At 42.5% G+C, this 23248-nt stretch overlaps 1 protein-coding gene across 1 annotated transcript; it reads right to left on the bottom strand.

Moving 5' to 3' along the window:
* Positions 1–254: 254 nt before the first annotated feature.
* On the bottom strand, positions 255–21337 carry LOC105731889 (F-box/WD repeat-containing protein 12). Its single transcript, XM_064366776.1, is given in 10 exon segments — positions 255–354; positions 12545–12675; positions 12752–12930; positions 13436–13646; positions 14775–14933; positions 15827–16036; positions 18493–18608; positions 20404–20561; positions 20768–20805; positions 21248–21337. Coding segments are annotated over 10 exon segments (1392 nt in total).
* Positions 21338–23248: the final 1911 nt, after the last annotated feature.

The raw sequence follows: 23248 nt of genomic DNA, 5'->3' as shown, positions 1-23248 counted from the left end.
TCTGAGACAGGGTCTCACTCTGTTGCCCAGGCTGGAGTGCAATGGCCCAGTCACAGCTCCCTGCAGCCTCAAACTCCTGGGCTCGAGGGATCCTCCCACCTCAGCCTCCCAAGTAGCAGGGACTACAGGCATGTGCCACCACTTCAGACCACAACATCTAAATTTCACTAAAATAATCATTCTGGGCTTGCAAACAGAGTTCTCTTTACTACATTACAGAAGATGATGCAAAGTCAATTTTGTTAGTTTCCATGTTACATATTCAAAGAATACATCACCACGATGCTGGATTCAGTGATATTTCTCACCTTAAGTACTATGCTTGCATTGTCACACATCACACAGGAGATAAAGCTGCCAATGGAGAAATAAGATCATCAGTGGAACAAAAGAGAAAGCAGGTGCATCCATTGTTGATACTGAATTAGAACTTGACTAAGATATCAATATTCTTTCCAAATTAATTGTTCCTTTGTGCTTTTAGATTTGGTTTTGAATAACTACACGAATCAAGGAAAGTTACACTGATTATTATATGCAGGAATAGCAATCCCAACTTGTTCTCAAATATTGTTGCCAGAATTGTCAGTATCTGATTTGATAGATTATCTGGTTTAATGATAACAATAGAGGATTTTTTTTTTTTGAGTCAGGGCCTCACTCTGTCACCCAGGCTGGGGTGCAGTGGTGCCACGTCAGCTCACTGCAACCTCCATCTCCTGGGTTCAAATGATTCTTTCAACTTAGCTCTCTAAGAAGTTGGGACTATAGGTGCACGCCACCATGCCCACCTAATTTTTAAAAATATTTTCTTGTCGAGATGGGGTCTCAGCATGTTGCCCAGGCTGGTCTCAAACTCCTGGACTCAAGTGATCTGCCTGCCTCAGCCTTCCAAAGTGCTGGGATTACAGCTGGAAGCCACTGCGCCCGGCCCAAGGATTTTTTATTGTAAAATAGAATTCTGCTGTCTTTTGAATATACCTGCTCTACTAAAATAGAATATCATAAAAGAAGCCATGCTTCCCTACACACTGTGTGATGAGGACATGGTGGGGACATAGCTCTGTTGCTGATTCTCATTCTGTATTAAAGAAGTGACACTTTTTTTTTATGAGGCAGGGTCTCACAATATTGCCCAGGCTGGAATGCAGTGGCTATTCACAGGTGCAATCCCACTACTGATCAGCACGGGAGTTTTGACCTGCTCCATTTCTGACCTGGGCCAGTTCACCCCTCCTTAGCCAACCTGGTGGTCCCCCGCCCCCGGGAGGTCACCATATTGATGCCGAACTTAGTGCGGACACCCGATCAGTATTGTGCACTACAGCCCAGAACTCCTGAACTCAAGTGATCACCAACCTCAGCCTCCCAAGTATCTGGGATTAAAGGTATGTGCCACCACGCCTGGCAAAGTGACACTTACCCCTCTCCACCAGGAGTCCAGAATCTATAGGGTCGGTATCCTTTGACCATCCCTGCCTTGCACTAACTCAATTAAAGGTGGCACTTCTTCCCCTCCCCACCAGGCCCTGAAGACACTGAGATGGAGTCCTGTTGACCATCTTCCCCAGTGCACTGAGGTGAGTGGAAATGGTACCCCAGGCCAGGTGTGGTGGCTAACGCAACTAATCCCAGCACATTGGGAGGCCAAGGTGGGTGGATTACCTGAGGTCAGGAGTTCAAGATCAGCTGGCCAACATGGCAAAATCCCATCTCTACTAAAAATACAAAGATTAGCTGAGCGTGGTGGTGTGTGCCTATAGTCCCAGCTACTCGGGAGGCTGAGGCAGCAGAATCACTTGAACCCAGGAGATGGAGGTTTCAGTGAGCCGAGATCATGCCACTGGCACTCCATCCTGGGAAACAGAGTGAGACTTCATATCAAAAAAGAAAAAAAAAGAAAAGAAATAAGAAAATGATACCCCTTTCTCTACCCACAAGCACTGCAGAGAAAATAGCTGAAAATGTCCCCAGATTTGTAAATCAATAGATTAAAAAAGTTAGTCAAACCAAAACAGATTAAACTCAGGAAATAATTTCATACCAGACACATCCTAATCAAATTTATGAGAATAAAAAAAACAAAGGAAATAACTTGTAGTTGTACTCAGCCAGAATAAAATGACACATTATCTAGAGAGAAAGATTTGAATGACAATGGATTTCTCATCAGACATCATGGAAACCAGAAGGAAGAGGTGCAACATTTTTCAAAAGCTCAAAGAAAAGAAGTTAATTAATACACCAGCTAAAACAGAGTAACCCCGGTCAGCAGCAGAATGTTATAAACAAACAACAAAAAAGCATATAGAGTGTAGAAAGACCCCAAATAGCCAAAGCTATCTTGAGCAAGAAGAATAGGACTATATTTGCTAGAGGCATCACATTACCAGATTTTAAAATACATCACAAAACTATAGTAATCAAAACATCATGGTTCTTGTATTTTTATCCCCAGAGACAAACCATAAACAAAAAACCCAGCATGGTACTGACATAAATACAGATACACTGTCCAGTGGAACGGGACAGAAAGCCCAGAAATAAACCCTCACATTTAAAGTCAATTGAATTAAAAAAAAAAAAAAAGTACCGAGAACACCGAATGGCGAAAGGACAGTCTCTTCAATAAATGGTATTGGCAATGACAAAGGAAAACTGCAGGCCAATATTCCTGGTCAACATAGATGCAAAAACCCTCAAGAAAATAGTAGCAAACTGAATCTAACAGGAAATCAAAAAGTTAGTTCACCATGATCAAGTAGGCTTCATTCCTGGCAGCAAGGTTTGTTCAACACATGCAAGTCAATAAATATGGTTCCCCACATAAACATAATTAAAAACAAAAAAACCATATGATCATCTCAATAGTCAGAAAAAGCTTTCATTAAAATGCAACATCCCTTTGTGACAAAAACCCTTAAGAAACTAGGCATCGAAGGAGCATACCTCAAAATAAGAGCCATCAATGACAAATCCACAGGCAATGTCATAATGAAGGGGCAAAAACTGGAAGCATTCCCTTTGAGAGCTGGCACAAGACAAGGATGCCTACTCTCACCACTCCTAGTCAACATAGTACTGGAAGTCCTAGCTAGAGCAATCAGCCGAGAGAAAGAAATAAAGGGCATTCAAATAGGAAAAGAGGAAGTAAAACTATCTCTTTGTGGACAATATGACAATATGACTGAATATATATAATATGTATATTTAATTCCTCCAAAGTGGGTCTTGTTGTGTCACTCAGTCTGGAGTGCAGTGTCACAATCATGGCCCATTGCAGCCTCGACCACTGGGCTAAGGTGATCCTCACACCTCAGCTTCTTCTGTAGATGGGACCACAGGTGCATACCACCACGCCTGGCTATTATTATTATTTTTTTTTTGTAGAGACAGGGTCTCTGTATGTTGCCCAGGCTGGTCTTGAAATCCTGGGCTCAAGTGATCTTCTTGCCTCAGCCTCTCAAAGTGCTGGGAATACAGGCATGAGTCACTACACTCCATGACAATATGATTCTCTACAAAGAAAACCCTAAAGACTCCCAAATGCTCTGGGAACTGAAAACAACTTCAATCAGTTTCCAGGATACAACAATCAATGTACAAAAATTAGTAGCATTTCCATATACTGATAAGGTTTAATCTGAGAGCCAAATCAAGAATAGAACCTCATTTACAATAGCATTCCCCAAAATAAAACACCTAGGAATACATATACCCAAGGAGGTGAAAGATCTCTATAAGGAAAACTACAGAACACTGCTAGAAGCAATCATAGGCTGGATGCCATGGCTCATGCCTGTATTCCCAGCACTTTGGGAAGTCAAGGTGGGCAGATCACTCGAGGTCAGGAGTTCGAGACCAGCCTGGCCAATATGGCGAAACCCCATCTGTACTAAAAATTCCAAAGTTGGCCAGGTGTGCAGGCACGGGACTGTGGTCCCAGCTATTTGAAAGGCTGAGGCAGGGGGACCACCTGAACCCAGGAGGTGGAGGTTGCAGTGAGCCGAGACTGTGCCACTGCACTCCAGCCTGGGCAACACAGCAAGACCCTCTCAGAAAAATAAAGAAATCTAGCTGGCATTAAAAAAAAAGGGAAAAACATTTCATGCTCATGGATTAGAAGGAGCAATATGATTAAAAAGGCCACACTGCCCAAAGCATCAGATTCAATGTTATTCCTATCAAACTATCAATGTCATTTTTCACAGAACTAGAAAAAATTATTCTAAAATTTATATGGAGTCAGGAAAGAGCCTGAATACCCAAAGCAATCCAGAGGAAAAAGAACAAAGCCAGAGGCATCACCTTATCTGACTTCAAACTATGTTATAAAGCTATAATAACCAAATTAGCATGATATTGGTACAAAAACAGAATTAAAACCCTAAGAACAGAAGAGAGAAACCAGAAATAAAGCCACATACCTGCAGCCAACTGATCTTCAACAAAAATTGACAAGAATAAATAATGGGGTAAAGACTCCCTATTCAATAAATGGTGCTGGGATAGCTGGCTAGCCATATGCAGAAGAATGAAACTGGGCCCCTACCTTTCACCATGCACAAAAATCAACTCAACATGGATTAAAGGTTTAGCTGTAAGACCCAAAACTATAGGAGTCCTAGAAGAAAACCAAGTTCTAGACATCAGTGTTGGTTTTGGGAAAGAATTTATGACTCAGTCCTCAAAGGCAATTGCAAGAAAAACAAAAATTGACAGGTGTGACCTAATTAAACAAAAAAGCTTCTGCACAGGTTGGGCACGGTGATTCACACCTGTAATCCCAACACTTTGGAAGGCTGAGGTGGACAGATCACTTCAAGTCAGGAGTTTGAGACCAGCCTGGCCAACATGGTGAAACCATGTCTCTACTAAAAATACAGTTAGCTGGGTGTGGTGATGCATGGCTGTAATCTTAGCTACTCAGGAGGCTGAGGCAGGAGAATCACTTGAACCCAGGAGACAGAGGTTGCAGTGAGGTACAGTGGTTGTACCACTGTACTCCAGCCTGTGTAGTGAGACTCCATCTCAAACAAAACAAAACAAAGCTCCTGCACAGCCAAAGAAACTATTAACAGAGTAAACAGACAACCTACAGAATGGGAGAAAATATTCACAAATTGAGCATCTGATAAGGGTCTAATATTCAGAATCTCTAGGGAACTTAACTCAGCAAGTAAAAAACAAATAAACCCATTTTAAAAATGAGCAAACATGGACAGCTCAATGTAGCCTCGAACCCCTGGGCTCAATAAATCCCCCAACCTTGGCCTCTCAGAGTGGTGAAATTACAGGTGTGAGGCACCATACCTGATGATCTCACTTATATATGGAATCTAAATAAGTTAGACTCATAGATGTAGAAGATAGAACAGTGTTCTAGAGGCTGGGCAGAGTCAGAGCAGGGGGTTAGGGAACAGAGAGGTGTTGGTCAAAGGGTACAATGTTTCATTTCATCAGGAGGAATAAATTCTGTTGAGCATGGTGCCTATAGCTAATAATAACATATATTTCAGAATAGCTCGATGAGATTTTAAATGTTTTCACCACAAATAAATGATAAATATTTGAAGTGATGGATAAGTTAATTAGCCCGATTTGATCATTTGAATGTATACATGCAACAAATTATATAATACCCCATAAATATATACAAATATTTTTTGTCAATTAAACTTTGTTTTTAAACTTAAAAAAAAGACTGGCATGATAGATAAAAAGCATGACCCAAACAGATTCTATCTACAACAAACTCACTTCAAATATATTGACATAAGTAGGTTGAAAGTAAATGAATGGAAAATAGAACATGCAAATATGAACCAAAAGAAAGCAGGAGTGGCTAAATTAGTATTAAAGTAGACCTCAGGGCAAAGAAGATTACCAGGGACGAGGAGAGACATTACACAAAAACAGGAGGACGAATTAACCTGGAAGATACATTAATCCTAAATGTGTATGTGGCAAGCTACAGAGCTGCAAAATATATGAAGTAAAAACTAATAGAACTAAGAGGAGAAAGAATCCATAATAGGAAATTCAACAGTCTCACAGTGGATAGAATCACTAGACTGAAAATCAGAAAGAATAGAGAAGAACTCAAGAAGATCAACCAAGGTGACGTATTGCCATTTATAAAACATTGTGCCCAACAAGAGAAGAATAGACGTTCTTTTCAAGCTCATGTGGAACATTCACCAAGATAGAGCATATCCTGGGTCACAAAACAAATTTTAACAAATGTAAATGAATGAAGAAAATATGGAATATGCTCTCTGGCCATAATTGCTTTAAACTAGAAATTGATGACCAAAAAGATTACAATAAAATCTCCAATCCTGGAAATTAAACATACTTTAAAATAGTCCATGGCTCAAAGAGGAAAAGGGAAATGAAGTATATGGAACTGAATGAAAATCAAAATCAAAATCAAAATCTGAGGCTTGCAGCTAAAGCAGTGTTTAGTAGAGAATTTAGAACACCAAATGCTTACATTTTAAAAAATAAGTCAGAAATCAATAATCTAAGCATCCACCTTAAGAAACTAGAAAAGGTCAGGGACAGTAACTCATGCCTGTAAACCCGGAAATTTGGGAGGCCAAGATAGGCAGACTGCTTGAGCCCAGGAATTCAAGACCAGCCTGGGCAAACTGGGCAAAACCCTCTCTCTCTCTCTCTCTCTCTCTCTCTCTCTCTCTCTCTCTCTCTAAACAAAACAAAACAAAACAAAAAAAACTTGGCATGGTGGTGCACCCCTGTAATCCAAGCTGCTCTGGAGGCTGAGGTAGAAGGATCACTTGAGCCCAGAAGGCAGAGGTTGCACTGAGCTGACACCCCATTGTACTACAGCCTGACAGATTGAGACTGCGTCTCTTAAAAAACTTAACAACAACAAAACAAAACCAAACAAAAACTAGAAACATTAGCAAAATAAAAGTAACCAGAATAAAATACCAAAATAAAAGTCACCTGAAGCAAGAAAATAAAATTTAACAGCTGACATAGATAAATTGAGATTAGAGAAATAGAGGTTGAAAAAAACAACAAAAAAGCTGCTTCTTTGAAAAGACCATTAAAATTAATAAGCCCCTAGTAAGGCTGACCAAAAAAGAAAAAGACAAAACTGAAACAAAACAAAAAAAAAATCACAGAAACAACAGAAATTACCAATATTATAAAGGAGTTGATATTACAAATTTTACAGGCATTAAGAAGATTGAAAGGAACAAATCTACACACATTTCACAAGTTAGATAAGATGACCGATTCCTGGAAATTCAAACCATAAAAACTCACCCATCATAAAACAGAGAATCTGAGTTGTACTATAACTATTAAAGAATTTATAGTTTAAAAATTTTTAAAAAAGTCATATCCAGTCCCAGATTATTCTACTAAAGAAGTTTACTAAACATTTAAGGAAGAAATAACACCCATTCTACACAATCTTTTCCAGAAAATGGAAGATGAGAGAACACTTTCCCCTCATCTTATGAGACATTATTCTAACACCAAAATTACACAATGACATATCTCTCTCTCTCACACACACACACACACACACACACACACACACAGAGAAAACTACAAACCAATATTCTCCATGAACACAGAAGCCAACAATCATCAAATATTAATAAACTGAATTCAGCAATATGTAAATAGAGTAATATAAAATGAGTAAGTGGGGTTTAGTTTAGGAATGCAAGGCTGATTTGATATTCAGAAAATCCATATATCCAAAAGATAAATGCAGAAAATCCACTGACAATAGCATCCAAAATTGAAATATGTAAGGAGTAAATTGAACCAAGGAGGTAAAAGATGTATATTTTGAAAACTATAAAACACTGATAAAAGATACAGAAGACATGCATAAATGGAAAGCTATGCCATGTTCATGAATTGGAAGAATATCCCATGTTCATGGATTGGAAGAATTAATATTGTTAAAATGTCCATACTCCCCAAAATGACCTACAGATGCAATTCAATCACTATCAAAATTTCAATGACATTCTCCACAGAAATAGAAAAAGCAATCCTAAAAAGACTATGGAACCACAAAAGACACCAAATACTCAAAGCAATCTTGACAAAGAATAAAGCTAGAGGCATCATACTATCTGATTTCAAAAGACATTATAAAGCTATAGTTATCAAAATAGCATGATATTGGCATAAAATCAGACACATTGACCAACAGATCAGAATAAATGATCCCAAAAACAAACCTGCACATTTATAGTCAATTGTTTTTCAACAAAGGTACCAGGAACACATGATGGAATAAGGATAAGCTCTTCATAAAATGCCGTTGGGAAAACTGGATAGCCACAAGAAAGGAAAATAAATTGGGACTTTTTCTCATGTCACATGCAAAACTCAAAATGGATTAAAGACTTAAATATAAAATCTGAAATTGGAAAACTACAAGAAGGAAGTGCTGGGGCAAAGTTCTGTGACATCGGTCTAGGCAATGAGTTTTCGGATATGACCCCAAATGCACAGGTCAAAGCAAAAATAGGTAAACGGGATTGCATCAACCTAAAAAGTTTCTGCACAGGAAAGAAAACAGAACAAAGAGACAACCTATGGAATGGGAGAAAATATTTGTAAATCATACATCTGATAAGGGTTAATATCCAAAATATGTAAAAACTCTAACTCCATAACAAGAAAACCACCATATAAAAATGGGTGAAGGTTCTTTATTGCCAATTTTCCACAGAAGACATAAAATAGCCAACAAGTATGTGAAAAAATGCTTAACATTATGAATTATCAGGAAATGCAAATTAAAAATGCAATCAGATACTACCTCATTAGAGGTGTTAGAATGGTTATGGTCAAAAAGATGAAAGATAAACAAGTGTTGATGAAGATGTGAAGAAAAGGGAACCCATGTCCATTGTAGGTGGGAACGTAAATTAGTACGGCCATTATGGAAAACCAACATGAAATTTCCTCAAAACACTAAAATAGGATTATCATATGATACAGCAATCCCACTTCTGGGTATACATCCAAAGGAACTGAAATCAGTATGTTGAAGAGACATCTGCACTCTCATTACTCCCATGTTCACTTCAGCATTATTCACAATAGTGAAGATAATGGAACAGACCCAAGTGTACATCAGTGGATGAATGAAGAAAATATGGTATATGTGTACACACACACACACACACACACACACACACACACAAAATGGAATATCATTTAGCCTTAGAAAAGAAGGAAATCTTGTCATGTACAACAGCATGGATGAAGCTGGAGGTCACTGTGTTCAGTGAACTAAGGCAAGCACAGAAAGACAAATACTGCATCACCTCACTTATGTGTGACTCTTCAAAAAAGAAAAAAAAAATCGAACTCACAGAAGCAGAGAGTAGAATGGTGGTTAACAGAGGCCAGGAGGGAGAGGGAACAAGGAGGTGCTGGTCAAGGGGCCCAACGTTTCCGTTAGGCAGGAGGAATCAGTTTCAGAGATCTGTGGCCTGGCATGGTGACTGTGGTTCCTAATAGCCTATCATATCTACAAATTTGCTGAGAGTAGATTTTAAGTATTTTTACCACAAAAATAAGCATATGAAGTGATTGATATATTAGATTTAATCATTCTATAATATATATATGAAGACATCACATTGTACCCCATAAATATATAATTGTTATTTATTAAAGATTAATAAGATACTCTGTCCTGACCACTAACTAAAAAGAAAATCAACATAATTCATCTTACTAAGAATCTGGCCGGGCGCGGTGGCTCATGCCTGTAATCCCAGCACTTTGGGAGGCAAGATGAGCAGATCACGAGGTCAGCAGATTGAGACCATCCTGGCGTACATGGTGAAACCCCGTCTCTACTAAAAATACAAAAAATTTGCTGGGTATGGTGGTGTGTGCCTGTAGTTCAAGCTACTCAGGAGGCTGGAGCAGGAGAATTGCTTGAACCCAGGAGGCAGAGGTTGCAGTGAGCCGAAATTGTGCCACTGTACTCCAGCCTGGTGACAGAGTGAGGCTCCATCTCAATTGAAAAAAAAAAAAGAAAGAAAGAAAGGAAAAGAAAGAATACTGCTTATTCACAGATGACATGATTGTCTACATAGAGAAAGCACAAAGGATCTATTAATCTATGAATAAAAGCTATTAGAATAAATGAGTTTAGCAAGGTTGCAGGATACAAGGTTAATATACAAAAGTCAGTCATATTTCTATATACTAGTAATGAAAAATGGAAATTGAAATAAGACAGTACTCTTTACAATAGCACCAAAAACATGAAATATTTAGGTATAAATTTTACAAATATGTGCAAGACCTTTATGCTAAAAACTGCAATAACACTGATAAAGAAATTAAAGATGGCCTAAAATCAGTAAGAGACTTTCAGGTTCATGTATTTAAAGAGCCAAAACAGTAAAGATGCCGATTTCCTTCTAATTACTCTCTAGATCCAAACAAATTTCAATATAAATCTCAGCAGAATTTTTATAACAATTTACAAACCAATTCTAAAATTCACTTGGAAAATGAGGGAATCAGAATAGTCTGAATAATTTTGCAAAAGAACAAATTAGAGGACTCACATTATTTGATTTCAAAGTTTCTATAAAGTTACATTTTCAATGTAGTGTGTTATTTGATAAAAGATACACATATAGATGATTGGAACAAAGAGAAAGTCTGAAAATCAGCCCATGTAAATATGGTCGATTTTGGACAAAGGTACACAGGCAATTCAATGGAGAAAGAAGAGTTTTTTCAACAAATGATGCCGAATCATTGAATAGTCACATGCAAAAAATACACATTGATCTTCCCTTTCCCTTATAAAATTTAACTCAAAATGCATCAGAGACATAAATGTGAAACTCAAAACTATAAAACGTTTAGAGGAAATTTAAGAACATCTTCTGTGATCTTGGGTTAGGCAAAGATTTCATAGATACAATCCCCCAAGCCCAGTCATTTTAGAAGAAAAATTGTACTTCAAAGTTAACACTTGTTTTTCGAAAGGCACTGTGAAGAGAATAGAAAGACAAACCAGAGTGGGAGAAAATATTTGCAAACTCTTATCAGATAAAAGACTTGTATACCAAATATATAAGCCACTTTCAAAACTCAATATTAAGAAACTCACTGTTAATCCAATTAAAAAATAGGTCAAAAGATTTGAACAAATGCATCAAAGAAGACATGTGAATGGGAAATAAGAAATTGCTCAATGTCATTGGGAAAAGGCACGGTAAATATCACAATGAGGAATCACCACACACCCATTCAAATGGAAGAGAGAAAACAAATCCAGGGAAGTATCTGAAATTACTGAAAGGAAATAACTATTTAAGATTGGTGTAGGCTAAGATTTATTAGATATGACACAGAGAGCAAAAAGCATGAAAGTCAGCTAAGCATGATTACAGATACTGAAAGAATTTTTGTCTCAAAACACTGGAAATAACTTATCTAAACATAGAAATTCTCCTTTTAAAAAAGTTAATACCATGACCATCCATTAAAATGCATAAATTGATGTTAAAAAAAAAAGTTAATAGCAGCTGCATGATACCTCCTTGTGTGGACATACGACGGTCATGTAAACAATCTCATGTCTGGGCAGTTAGGGAGCTTCAGCTCTTGACTGTCACAAATGCTGTAATGAACGGCCAATGTACTTGAATCATTGGAGATAGACCTTCACAGTAAATTCTTTTTAATGGCATTGGCAGTGCAAAGGATATATGTCTTTTCTTAGATGTTGCCAAAAAAAGCACTATAAGCATTATGATGACTAGCAATAATCTGGAAGAAAATGCCTGTAAAGTTTTAAGAGACAAGAATTCTACATGTACTACATGAAATCTCAAGAAAAACAATATGCAAGCAAACTAGGGGCAAAAATCAGCAAAATGGAGGGAAAGGCAGCTCACTGAAGCAGCAACCAAGTGACTAATGGACTCACAAAAGGTACAACTCAGTACGTAGAGACAGAGTATTGAGGTCAGAATCTATCCACTGCTTATGGGAATATAAATTGAGAGCCTCCTTGGGAAGACCTTTAACATCTATTGCAAGTGCCATGACTTCAAGAACACTAGCAATTCTCTTTTCAGGCATGAGTTTACTGATGACTATCCTCAAAGAATCTTAAAAAAAATAAAATCCCGGTTCTCCCTTCATTCATTTTGATGTAGAAATTAGAAGTTTTTGGCCAGCCACAGTGGCTCACCCTGTAATCCCAGCACTTTGGAAGGTTGAGGTGGGCAGATCCTGAGGTCAGGAGATGCAGACCACCATGGCCAAGATGATTAAACCCTGTCTCTACTAAAAATACAAAAATTAGCTGGGCGTGGTGGCAGGTGCTAATCCCAGTTACTCGGGAGGCTGAGGCAGGAGAATCGCTTGAACCAGGGAGTCGGAGGTGGCAGTGAGCTGAGATTGTGCCACTGAACTCCAGCCTGGTGACAGAGCAATATTCCATCTAAAAAAAACAAAGTTTCAGGGTAGATTTAAGTCACAAAGCAGAGCTTACCCATGTGATATGTGATTACGCCATGTATTATCCAGGTGACAGCAGCTCCTGAGGTATGGAGGGCGGCCTCCCTCTTCCCACATGTAGAGGTGCACAGAGTTGTGGGATGTGGTCAGCACATAGAGAGCATCCTTCCAAGGATAGCCAGAGTTAGTGGCCAAAGAGTCAAAGTCAGACCAAAAAGCAGTGGAGGAGAATCATACATACCACCCAGAAGTTGTTGATGGCTGTCTGGTGGTCCTGAAATCATTGCAGCAGGAAGCCAGTGATGCTGAAGAGGAGCAAGTATGGCCCACTGGGAAAGACGATCAAATATCCATCACTGGCTCCTATCCAGGTAGGGTGCTCCAGATGAGGTGGCAACTGGAAACTTGAGATCTCATATGCTGTTTTCATGTAAAACACACACATACACACACACACCCCCCGAAGTGAATATCAGATCACTAAAAGAGCAGTATCCTTACACTGAATAAAAAAGCATCATCTCCACTTCCACAGACTTCATGCCAGGGAGGAAGATGAAGGTTAGTCCAGTGGCCTGACAAACACATGTCACTGACTGTGGTAACACGTGCTAGGACACAGGAACAGAAGTTTGTGGACAATAAACACTCACTTGGACCTTGAGGCAAAACGTGTAGTGGGAAGGAGCATTGGAACCCAGGCCCTGAAACATGATGGAAATCTCTACATGTTCGCCCAAGAGGGCAGGGTGAGGGGTAGAGATCAGCATGGGCATTGGAGTCAAACAGGGGTGGGTTCACCCCCAGCTAAAGAAATCCCCTGCTCCCTCTACACAGACTGACCATTTACATGGATTTATAGCTTCACATGAATGCCTGTGTGATGAGGAAGAGAAACACGTGTTTCTAATGTGGCACAGCCTACCTTGGACGACTGTTTGGCTTCCAGTATTCCTGGTTGTTAGATCAAAGGTGAAAAATTCTGTCTTTCTTCCACGGCGATTATGGGACATCAGTGTTATCCTGTTTTTCTTCTTTGGGTTCCAGCAGGCAGTGGTGCAGAATTTATGTGGGAGAAAGGTAGACAGAGGAGCGCTGCCTTCTGATGGTCTCAGTAAGTCCTCTGCGAGGAACACCTAAAGCCAGCATCATGTGCGAGGTCAGGGGCAGGGAACTTACAGCCCCTCAGTACAGGAGTGACTCCAGAGGAGCCTTCTCAGAAATCCTCATCCTGTGGCCAAAGCTTTGTTCAACCTCTCAGGAGTGATGAGTAGTCACTGCGTGTCACTCCAACATACAAGGAGTGCACTGTCTTCCTAACCTTCCTGTCCTGTTCACAGAACAATGTCCCTGAAGCATGCCAAGGGGTTACGAAACCATCTTGCTATGTGGAACCCTTGGTCATGCTGAGGTTGGCTAAGCAGATTTTCCCTTTTGGGGAACAAGTCAAGGGCTGTGTGGCTTTTACTACCTGCCTTCTGAACTCCTCCCTCTTTGGTGCCCAGTCCACCGGTGCCACCCTACAAATGGCCTGCTCTGAGGCCAAAGGCCTCCTCAGAGTGACATTCAGAGGCTGAGGCATAGTCACTTGCTTTTGGACTTCTCTATACTTTCCAGCCAACAGAGATAAAAGTAAAGTAAAGAAGGCCAAAGAGAACAAGGTCAAAGAGCTTTTTGTAAAACAAACAAAAAAAAATGTTTTTTTAAGAGGCAGGGTCTCAGCATGTTGCCCAGGCTAGCGTGCAGTGACTATTCACAGATGCAGTCCCCATACTGATCAGCATGGGAGTTACAACCTGTTTGGTTTCTGACCTGGGCCAGCTGACCCCTCCTTATGCAACCTGGTGGTCCCCTGCTCCCTAGAGGTAAACATATTGATGCCAGACTTAGTGTGGACACCCTATCAGACTAGAACTCCTGGGCTCAAGCGATCCTCCCACCTCAGCCTTCTGAGTAGGCGGGACTATAGGTGCACACCACCATGCCCAGCAATCCCTATTTCTTGATACCTGTCTCACCCTCTTCCATCTCTGTGGCAAATCTGGGCTTCATGGACAAGTTTTCATTAACATTGGCCATGGCAACTGGATGCTGTTGCTTCAAAGAGCATTGCTTCCCGACTATCACAATGGATTCCTCTTGTGATGTGGTCTTAGAGAGGAAGGAGCAGTGTGCCCGGACCTCACTGAGCTCTGCAGTTTCTCTACATGCTTCCTAACTTGACATTCCCAACCTGAAGTTGGAATACACACAACAGCACCTACCTGTGGAAAGGCACGACTGTATGTCCCACATGCAAACACCCATTTCTTGTCAGGAGAGCAGCGTAGAAGTACAATAGCACATTGAAATGCAGTAACTTTAGAAACATCTCTTAACTCAGGCAGCGTAAATGTGTAGATGTCACCCGCAGCATCGCCAACCTGAAACCAAGGCATCCCCACCACATCAATAGGAAGATACGTGAAACCCTGGAGTACATAGGAGGCAGCACTGTCAGCTGCAAGACACGCCACCGTTTCTTCAGTCACAGAATGGAGATCCATACCTCTGACCGGTCTAGCATGAGATATTGTTGGGATAATCCCATGGAATAAAACTTTCCAAGCCCCAAAGCATTCTTCTCAAGGACACTTATTCATTAGCACATAAACGCTATACTTTTTCACAGTGTCACCCCAAAGCCATCTCTCCTCCTCGACTGTCCCTGACCAAGTTCATGGACTGGAAAAAACACACTTGAAAGAAGAGGCACATATAAAGTAATTCAGGAAGTTCCTGGCTTTTTGTTTTTAGAAGAATGGCTGGGGAAATGTACTTGAGGCAGGTCAAGGGCCAAGATAGCATGGAGGTTTATATAACAACATTCACTGGCAAATTGTGATTGACTTGCAGGGTATGTAGAAGGAATGACTACAAAAAGAGAAATAGGCTGGGCGCGGTGGCTCACGCCTGTAATCCCAGCACTTTGTGACGTTGAGGCAGCTGGAAAACGAGGTCAGGAGTTTGAGACTAGCCTGGCCAGCATGGTAAAACCCCATCTCTACTAAAAATACAAAAAATTAGCTGGGCATGGGGGCACATGCCTGTAGTCCCAGCTACTCGGGAGGCTGAGGGAGGAGAATTGCTTGAACCTGGCAGGCAGAGGTTGCCGTGAGCCGAGACGTGCCACTGCACTCCAGCCTGGGTGACAGAGCAAGACTGTCTCAAAAAAAGAAGAAAAAAGCACTAGATACGACAGTAATGTGACACGGATGCCTGTCAAGACAGTGGGCATTTGATATTTTGGCCCCTTCTAAATTCAGGGCTCACTTACCATCAGGAATGGGCCATCCTTTGTGAGATGGGCTTCCATGCAATAACAGGTCTCTGGCATGGGGAGAGCGGCCAGAGGATCCTTGTCCTGACAATTCCAGACTTTGATCATTTTGCTCATATCCTCAGTGATGACGAGATGCATCTGAGGGAGGGTTACCAGATTTGAGAATTGAAACTTCTGGACTGGGCTTGACCAGATCATGGTGCCCTAGAGAACGAGAGTAACACGATCTGTGTTCCAAGAACTCTTATACCTTCTGTGCCTTCATTCTGCCCATGTTTATTTGGAAGCCTCTTCCAAATGAGATCTTCTTGCTTCTGGGCAAAGGATATGAAAATTCTCCACACCTCAATATTTGGGAGGAGCGAACATGAAAACAGGAACTATGCACTACGCTCAGACATAAGAACTTGGTTCATTACAGGCATAAAGAATGATCAGGCTTGCTGGGTTCAAACCACCTCTGCCTCTTACTAACAAGGCACCTTCAGCAAGTCACTTTCTATCATGCCTTCTAATAAGGCTGTCATTACCTTTCACAACTCATGAAACATACTTAGAATTCTGCATAGGACACAGTAGGAACCCAAAACATATTAAGTAACATGAAAATTGTTATTCCTTCATCAACCTTGTACATTACATACAAGATAGAATGCTTGTCTTTCTAGATGATTCTTCAGTCTTTTAAACAAATTGTGAAGTATATCACATAGGAAGAGAGCACGAAGTTTGCTAAATTATCACAAGTGAATACCAATGCACCACTTCTAAGCCCTCCCAGAGTCCCCTCCTCATGCTCTATTCACAACTCCCTGGCACTCAAATGTCATCACTATTTTGATTCCTCACAGTATAACAAGTTGCCTGTGCGGTCACATCTATGGTCAGGAAACCAAGCATCCCAACATTTAGTGGCTTAAAACAGGCTTTTGCTATCTCACAGTTTCTTCTGATCAGAAATTCAGGTGCAGCTTGAGGGTAAAGTCCAGTTTCACTTCCAAGATGGCGCCGTCATCCAGCTGTGTCAGTTGGAGCTGGCTGCTGGCAGCGGTCCTCAGTCCCTCTCCACACAGATCTCTCTGGAGGGCTGCTGAGAGCTCTCACAACACTGGCTGGACTTCCAAGAGCTAATGATCCATGAGTGAAGAACTGTCTTCTGTGACATAGCTTCAGAAATTAGACTCCATAATTTCCACAATATCCTATTGGTCCCACAGGTCAGCCCTATTCACTGCAGCCATGGACTACACAAGATCGATTGTGATGATTGTGGGGCAAAGGCATTAGGGCCATCTCAGAGACTGGCAGCCACAGTCTGCTCCATAGCCTCCAATGATTCACTTTCCCCCTATGTGAAAATACATTCACCATCTCCCAATGCCCTCAAATGTCTCATACCATTATAGTATCATTGCAAATCTAGGATCTCATTGTTTCTAGGTCCAGGTATAGATGAGGCTCTTTAGATTCAGTTTCTCTTGATGTGAAAATCTTCAAACTAGATATACACATTATCTGTCCCTCACCATCCCCAAAGTACAAGTGTGGGGTAAGCATAGGATAACATAGTCACTGTCATTCAGAAAGGTGAAAATGGAAACACAGGAATCCCTGCTAAAGACATTCTGAAATCCAACAGAGAACATGCTGGCAGTTTGTGGATTAGCACTCAAGGCCCGAGAAAGATTTTTCATGACTCTTGGTTCCACTCTCAGGGCTCTTGATTCTGTCTGAGTCATCCTTCACTTTCTATATATGGCGGCCCGATTTTTTTAGCTAAATAGTTTTGGTAGTCTGCTTCCTGCCTGTAAAAGTTTTGATCCAAAAGGCCTCTTTGCCTTTTGTGTTGTTTTGGCCCCTTTACATCCAAGCTGGCAGTGTTTCTGCCAGTGTAATTCTCTTTAACAAAAACCTTGTGGGTCTCCCAAGAACCTCACTGCACTTTCCACCACTAGACAAAGCCACACTCAGTTTTTGAGATAAATCCTTTGTGCACCTTGGAGGTGATCTGAGACCACGTTCTGAAAAAGCAAATATAACAAATGCCAATCATCGACAAAGAGGCAACGGAACAGTGATAAAGATGCACAAACCCAAAATTATTCCAGAAATGCACTGATGTTACTGGTAGAAAATAAATCCTGTGCAAATTTATTGATAGAAACACATGTTAAAAAGAATTCTCAGCTGAGTGCGGTGGCTCACACCTGTAATCCCAGCACTTTGGAAGGCTGAGGCTGGCAGATCACTTGAGGCCAGAAGTTGGAGAACAACCTGGCCAACATGGTGAAACGTTGTCTCTACTAAAAACACAAAAATTAGCTGGGAATGTTGGCATGTGCCTGTAATCCCAGCTACTTAGGAGGCTGAGGCACAAGAATTGCTTGAACCCAGGAGGTGGAGGTTGCAGTGAGCTTAGATCAAGTCACTGCACTCCAGCCTGGGCAACGAAGTGAGACTATCTTAAAAAAAAAAAAAAAGTGAGTCCCCTGGTTCCCTGGTCCAAATGAAAAGGTCGCAAATTACAAGATAGGAAACCTGATTTGAAACTTTGTCTTTGTTACCACTTCCGAGCATTTTCCTCTGGGCACTCTGTGCCATATATGGAACAGGATGGACACCAGGATGCAGCACTTTTGCTACACATTGGCCAGACTCACCTCTTGCACATCCCAGGCACAAAGCTCTTTCTTTGCAGATACACTACAAATGATTGACTTCTGTTCATCCATTGTAAAGCTATTTCCTGAGAGATAAGCCAAACCGGCTTCAAAGGCTAGAAGGAAACACAGAAGACTTGGCCAACAGATAAGGGATGATCCAAACCCAGTGAAGATAATTTTAAATATTTCTGTACCCTCTTAGGAGGGTTTGGGTAGCAGTATGGAGAAGATAGAAATTGAGCTCCAGAGTCATCCAAACACAGGTTCCCATGGCAGACTGGCCATTTGGGAGATGTTGGCCAACTGGCTTTTCCTTTTTATCCTCAGTTTCCACAGATATAAAATGCATATTAAAATGTCTCCATTAGGCTGGGCGTGGTGGCTTACACCTGTAATACCAGCACTTTGGGAGGCAGAGGCGAGAGGGGGCGGATCACCTGAGGTCGGGTGTTAGAGACCAGCCAGACCAACATGGAAAAACCCCATCTGTACTAAAAATACAAAATTAGCCTGGTGTGGTAGTGCAGGCCTGTAATCCCAGCTACTCGAGAGGCTGAGGCAGGAGAATCGCTTGAACCCACGAGGTGGAGGTTGCGGCAAGCAGAGATTGTGCCAGTGTGCTCCAGTGTGGGCAGCAAGAGTCAAACTCTATCTCAAAACCAAACCAAAGCAAACAAAAATCTTCGGAGCTTAGAGAACTTTTCTGAGTTTTAAAAGAGTTATGATGTCCAGGATCACTGGCTCACACCTGTAATCCCAGCACTTTGAGAAGTGAGGCAGGCGGATCACTTGAGGTCAGGAGTTCAAGACCAGCCTGGCCAACATGGTGAAACTGCGTCTCTACCAAAAATACAAAAATTAGCTGGCATGGTGGCAGTCGCCTGTGATCCCAGCTTTTTGGGAGGCTGAGGCACAACAGTTGCTTGAAGCCAGGAGGCAGAGGTTGCAGTAAGCCAAGATAATGCTGCTGCACTCTAGCCTGGTAATAAAATGAGACTCCATCATAAAAAAAAAAAAAAACTGTTATCAGGATTAGGCCAGGCACGGTGGCTCATGCCTGGAAGGCCAAGGCGGGAGGATTGCTTGAGCTCAGGAGTTCCAGACCAGCCTGGGTAACAACGTCAGACCTAAATCTCTACAAAAAATTAAAAAGTTATGACCAGGCATGATGGCTTATGCCTGTAATCTCAGCATTTTGGGAGGCTAAGAAGGTGGATCACTGAGGTCAGGAGTTCAAGACCAACCTGGCCAATATGGCGAAACCACATCTCTACCAAAAATACAAAAGTTAGTTGGGCATGGCGGTGCATGCCAGTAGTCCCAGCTACTCAGGAGACTGAGGCAGGAGGACCTCTTGAGCTGAGGAGGTTGAGGCTGCAGCAGTAGAGCCTCTGTATGTATGTATTCATTTAGAGACAGGGCGTGGCTCAGTCACCTAGGCTAATTTTTAAAAATATTATATAGAGATGGGGGTCCCACTTTGCTGCCCAGGCTGGTCTGGAACTCCTAGGCTAAAGCAATCTGCCCACCTTGGCCTCTCAAGTTTCTGGGATTACAGGCATGAGCCACTGTGCTCAGCCAAGCCTGTTTTTTAAAGAGTTTCCCATTAATACTTGTTTCTGATTTTTATTCTGGGAGGGATGGGAAGGCTTAGGAAAAAGGGGGTAACAGGACCTGATTTTATGTTGTGACAAAATCTCTCTAGTTTCTTCATTCAGCAGAGACAGTGGGGACAAGAGAGGAAGCAGGGAGCTGTCACGTGGCTATCATGGTGGCCCAGTCTGATTCAATTCTAATTCCCTTTCCCTTCACTGAATGAGAACACACAACTTCACACAGCAAAAATCCAATAGAGTGGACTTCTGAAAACAAGTTGCTCATGTTCCTCTAGGGCACCTGTCCCCATACCAGTGTTCTCAGTTATTCTGTAGATAAAGTTATCAGGCTGTGCCAATGACAACCGAAGCTCCTTCCTTCTTTGGTGCAGGAACAATTGCTTCCATGTGTGTGCACCCAGGTGTTGATCGGTGACGTTGCTGCAGTCCCATCTCTGCAGAGAGTGTGCCCTGGAAACAGTCAGAATCCCATCAGGCTGTGCTCAGTCATTTCACCTCCTCAGAGCCCCGGTGACATCACAACCCCCTACTCACACTCACTTTCCTGTGTGCCTCTCACAACACAGCCACACACAGGCCTCGGTACACAGCATGGGTACACAGTCAGACGCTCTCCTCTCCCCTTCCCTCCTTACCCTTTCCCTTCCATGACTCACCTCCACAGGTAATTGCTGTCTGCAACCCTATTCCAATCCTATGGAGAGAAAGGAAGAGACAAGCAGGCAATCGGTTACATCAGAGAGCAGAGGCAATGCTCTGCTATTATTTGTTCTGGGAGCCGGACCCGCACAGGTTACTCAGATGGGATTCCAGCTCGCAAAGCCCTCCCAGTGTGGGGAGATGAGGAAACCGGAACAAGAGACCTATCACTGCTAATACAGGCACGTGGTATTCCCATGAGTTCAGAGGAAGAAGTGCTGATTTCCTAGGGCTTGAAATGGGAGCCTCAAGGACTGTTTAGTCAGCGCAGCTCTTGGATGTCAGTTTGTCCTTCTTGTTTAACAGAATATGAGGCCCTCACAGTGAAGGATGCTAACCCCACATCGTCCATGTATCCTCCTGCTATTCTGCAGTGTAGTCAAACTGGTGGGGAGAGGCAGCGGGCGTGTGGGGCAGTGGGAGGTGAAGGCCTTTACCTTGTTCACCTGGGAAACCTGCAGCAAGCTGAATACGTCCAGGAAAGAGAAGATCCGCTTCAAAGCTAAGTCAGGCAATCGGATCTCCATTTTCCACGCCTGAACCCACACCCACTCTCCTTTCTCCTCTCCGGGTTGCTCTGAATTTAAAGGCTTGGCCAACGTCTGCAGCACTTGTAAAGGTTTTCACCTGTGCCCATCTGTGTGCGGTAGAGACAAGCTGCAGGTGTGCAGACTCCCGGGCTGACCTCCACCCCGGCCTCTCCCCTGGGCCGGGTCCACACAGCTGGTGGCATCCCTACCTCAACTCACTTGTTAGTTCATGGTTTAGAGGAGCTCAGCAGCACCTGTGCACTGTGACTGGCAGTGAAGAACCTGGGGCAGCCCCAGGTGCAGATGAAGGTGTCAGGACCCTCTAGGAAATGTCACCGAATGCACTCACTTGGATCAGGTTCCAAACTCCCAGAATGGGAGTCTGCTTGCCCGGTGTCTGCCTACCTTGGGACCTTGAATCTGGTGAGTGGGGCTCATCTCTCAGCGCCAGCACGGCCTCTGGGTTTCTACCTTCTCGCATTTAACTTTGCAGTGGAAGAGAAAGCACGTGCCAAGCCGACTTCTCTACCGAGTTCTGCGGGAAGGGAGAAGGCCTTGTCTGGGATAGCTCTCCCAGCCAGTGGCCTCCCTGGGATGTGACGCTTTCCCACAGTTACGGATCTCCCAGGAACCTGACAAGTCATTCTGGGATTCTTCTAAAGACAGTGGCGTGGCCTGAGGATTTGTGTCCTCCAAAATTCCAATGCTGAAATTCTACCCCTCAGTGTGATTGGAGGTGGGGGGCCTTGGGAGGTAAGTGGGTCACAGGCGGAGTCCTCGTGGTGGGACCAGTGCCCTTATAAAAGAGACCCCGAGAGCTCTCTAGCCCTGTTTACGTCATGTGGGGACATGGCGAAGGTGGCAGCTGCAACCTGGAAGAAGGCCCGCACCAGAACCTGACCACGCTGCCAGCTGGATCTTGGACTTCTCGCCTCCAAAATCGTGAGAAATAAATGTGTTGTTTATAAGCCACCCAGTCTGTGGTACTTCGCTGCAGCATAAGACGGGGGTCCCTCTGTGAGGCACAGCGGCCAACCCTTCTTAAAACTGCCACCTCCCGGCGGACACACGGGAGTGGTTGTCAGGAGTCCCATTTATGACACAGTAGTAACAGAGAGGAAAACAGAAATGGAAACGGTGAGGAAGTAAAAAGGAAACGCAAAGAGCAAGAAGCACCTAGAGGGGGACGTGGGGAAAGGCGAGACGAGGGGTGTGTGAAGGGAGAGGAGGGAGAGAAATACAAGGGGAAAAGATTTCTATTCCATTAAAAGCAAATAATGCAGAGAGCCAGGGCGGCGGAAGGACACAGGAAGAGAGAAAGCTTGGAACAGACGCTGTTCTAGAGGAACAGAGTTAATGCAATCATGTAGAGGGCTGAGAAAAAAACACTCTAAAATATGACAAGGGAAGAGAAGAAGAAACAATAAGATAAAGGATATTTAAAAAGCATTTAACACAAATATCATAAAATAACCATACAAATAGGAAAATACCACTGTAAACGGACTGTGAGAGAAGACGGAGTAGGAATAAAATGGTGAAGAGGACAGATGAGAAAGAGGCAAACGTAAGGAACTGAAGCAAATTGCCCAATGAGTGAATGAGTGACTGTGAAATAGAGGAACGGGAAGGTGTGTTGGGGGTGGTGGGGTGGGGTGCTACCAGAAAAGGGGCAGAGAAAGACGCATTGTAACAATAGGTAAAGACAAATCTAAAAGGCTCAAGAGTTAAGAGATGTAAAAAAATTGAGAGACGTGAAATGGTAACTCCGTAATAGTCTGAGCACAAGATAAGAAGCAGGTGAGAGAATGGCCGGGCATCATCTAGGAGAATGTAGATTAAAGCAGGCAGCTGGGGAAACCTGAGGAGAGGGATGGGGAAGGAGAAGCGGCAGCCTGAGAGTAGGAC

This window comes from Aotus nancymaae, unplaced genomic scaffold, assembly GCF_030222135.1.
Source record: "Aotus nancymaae isolate 86718 unplaced genomic scaffold, 86718_ANA_hifiasm-v0.15.2.pri h1tg000067l, whole genome shotgun sequence".
Lineage (NCBI taxonomy): Eukaryota > Metazoa > Chordata > Mammalia > Primates > Aotidae > Aotus > Aotus nancymaae.
The sequence above is the reverse complement of the archived record's forward strand: the minus strand, read 5'-3'. Positions and strand labels throughout refer to the sequence as shown.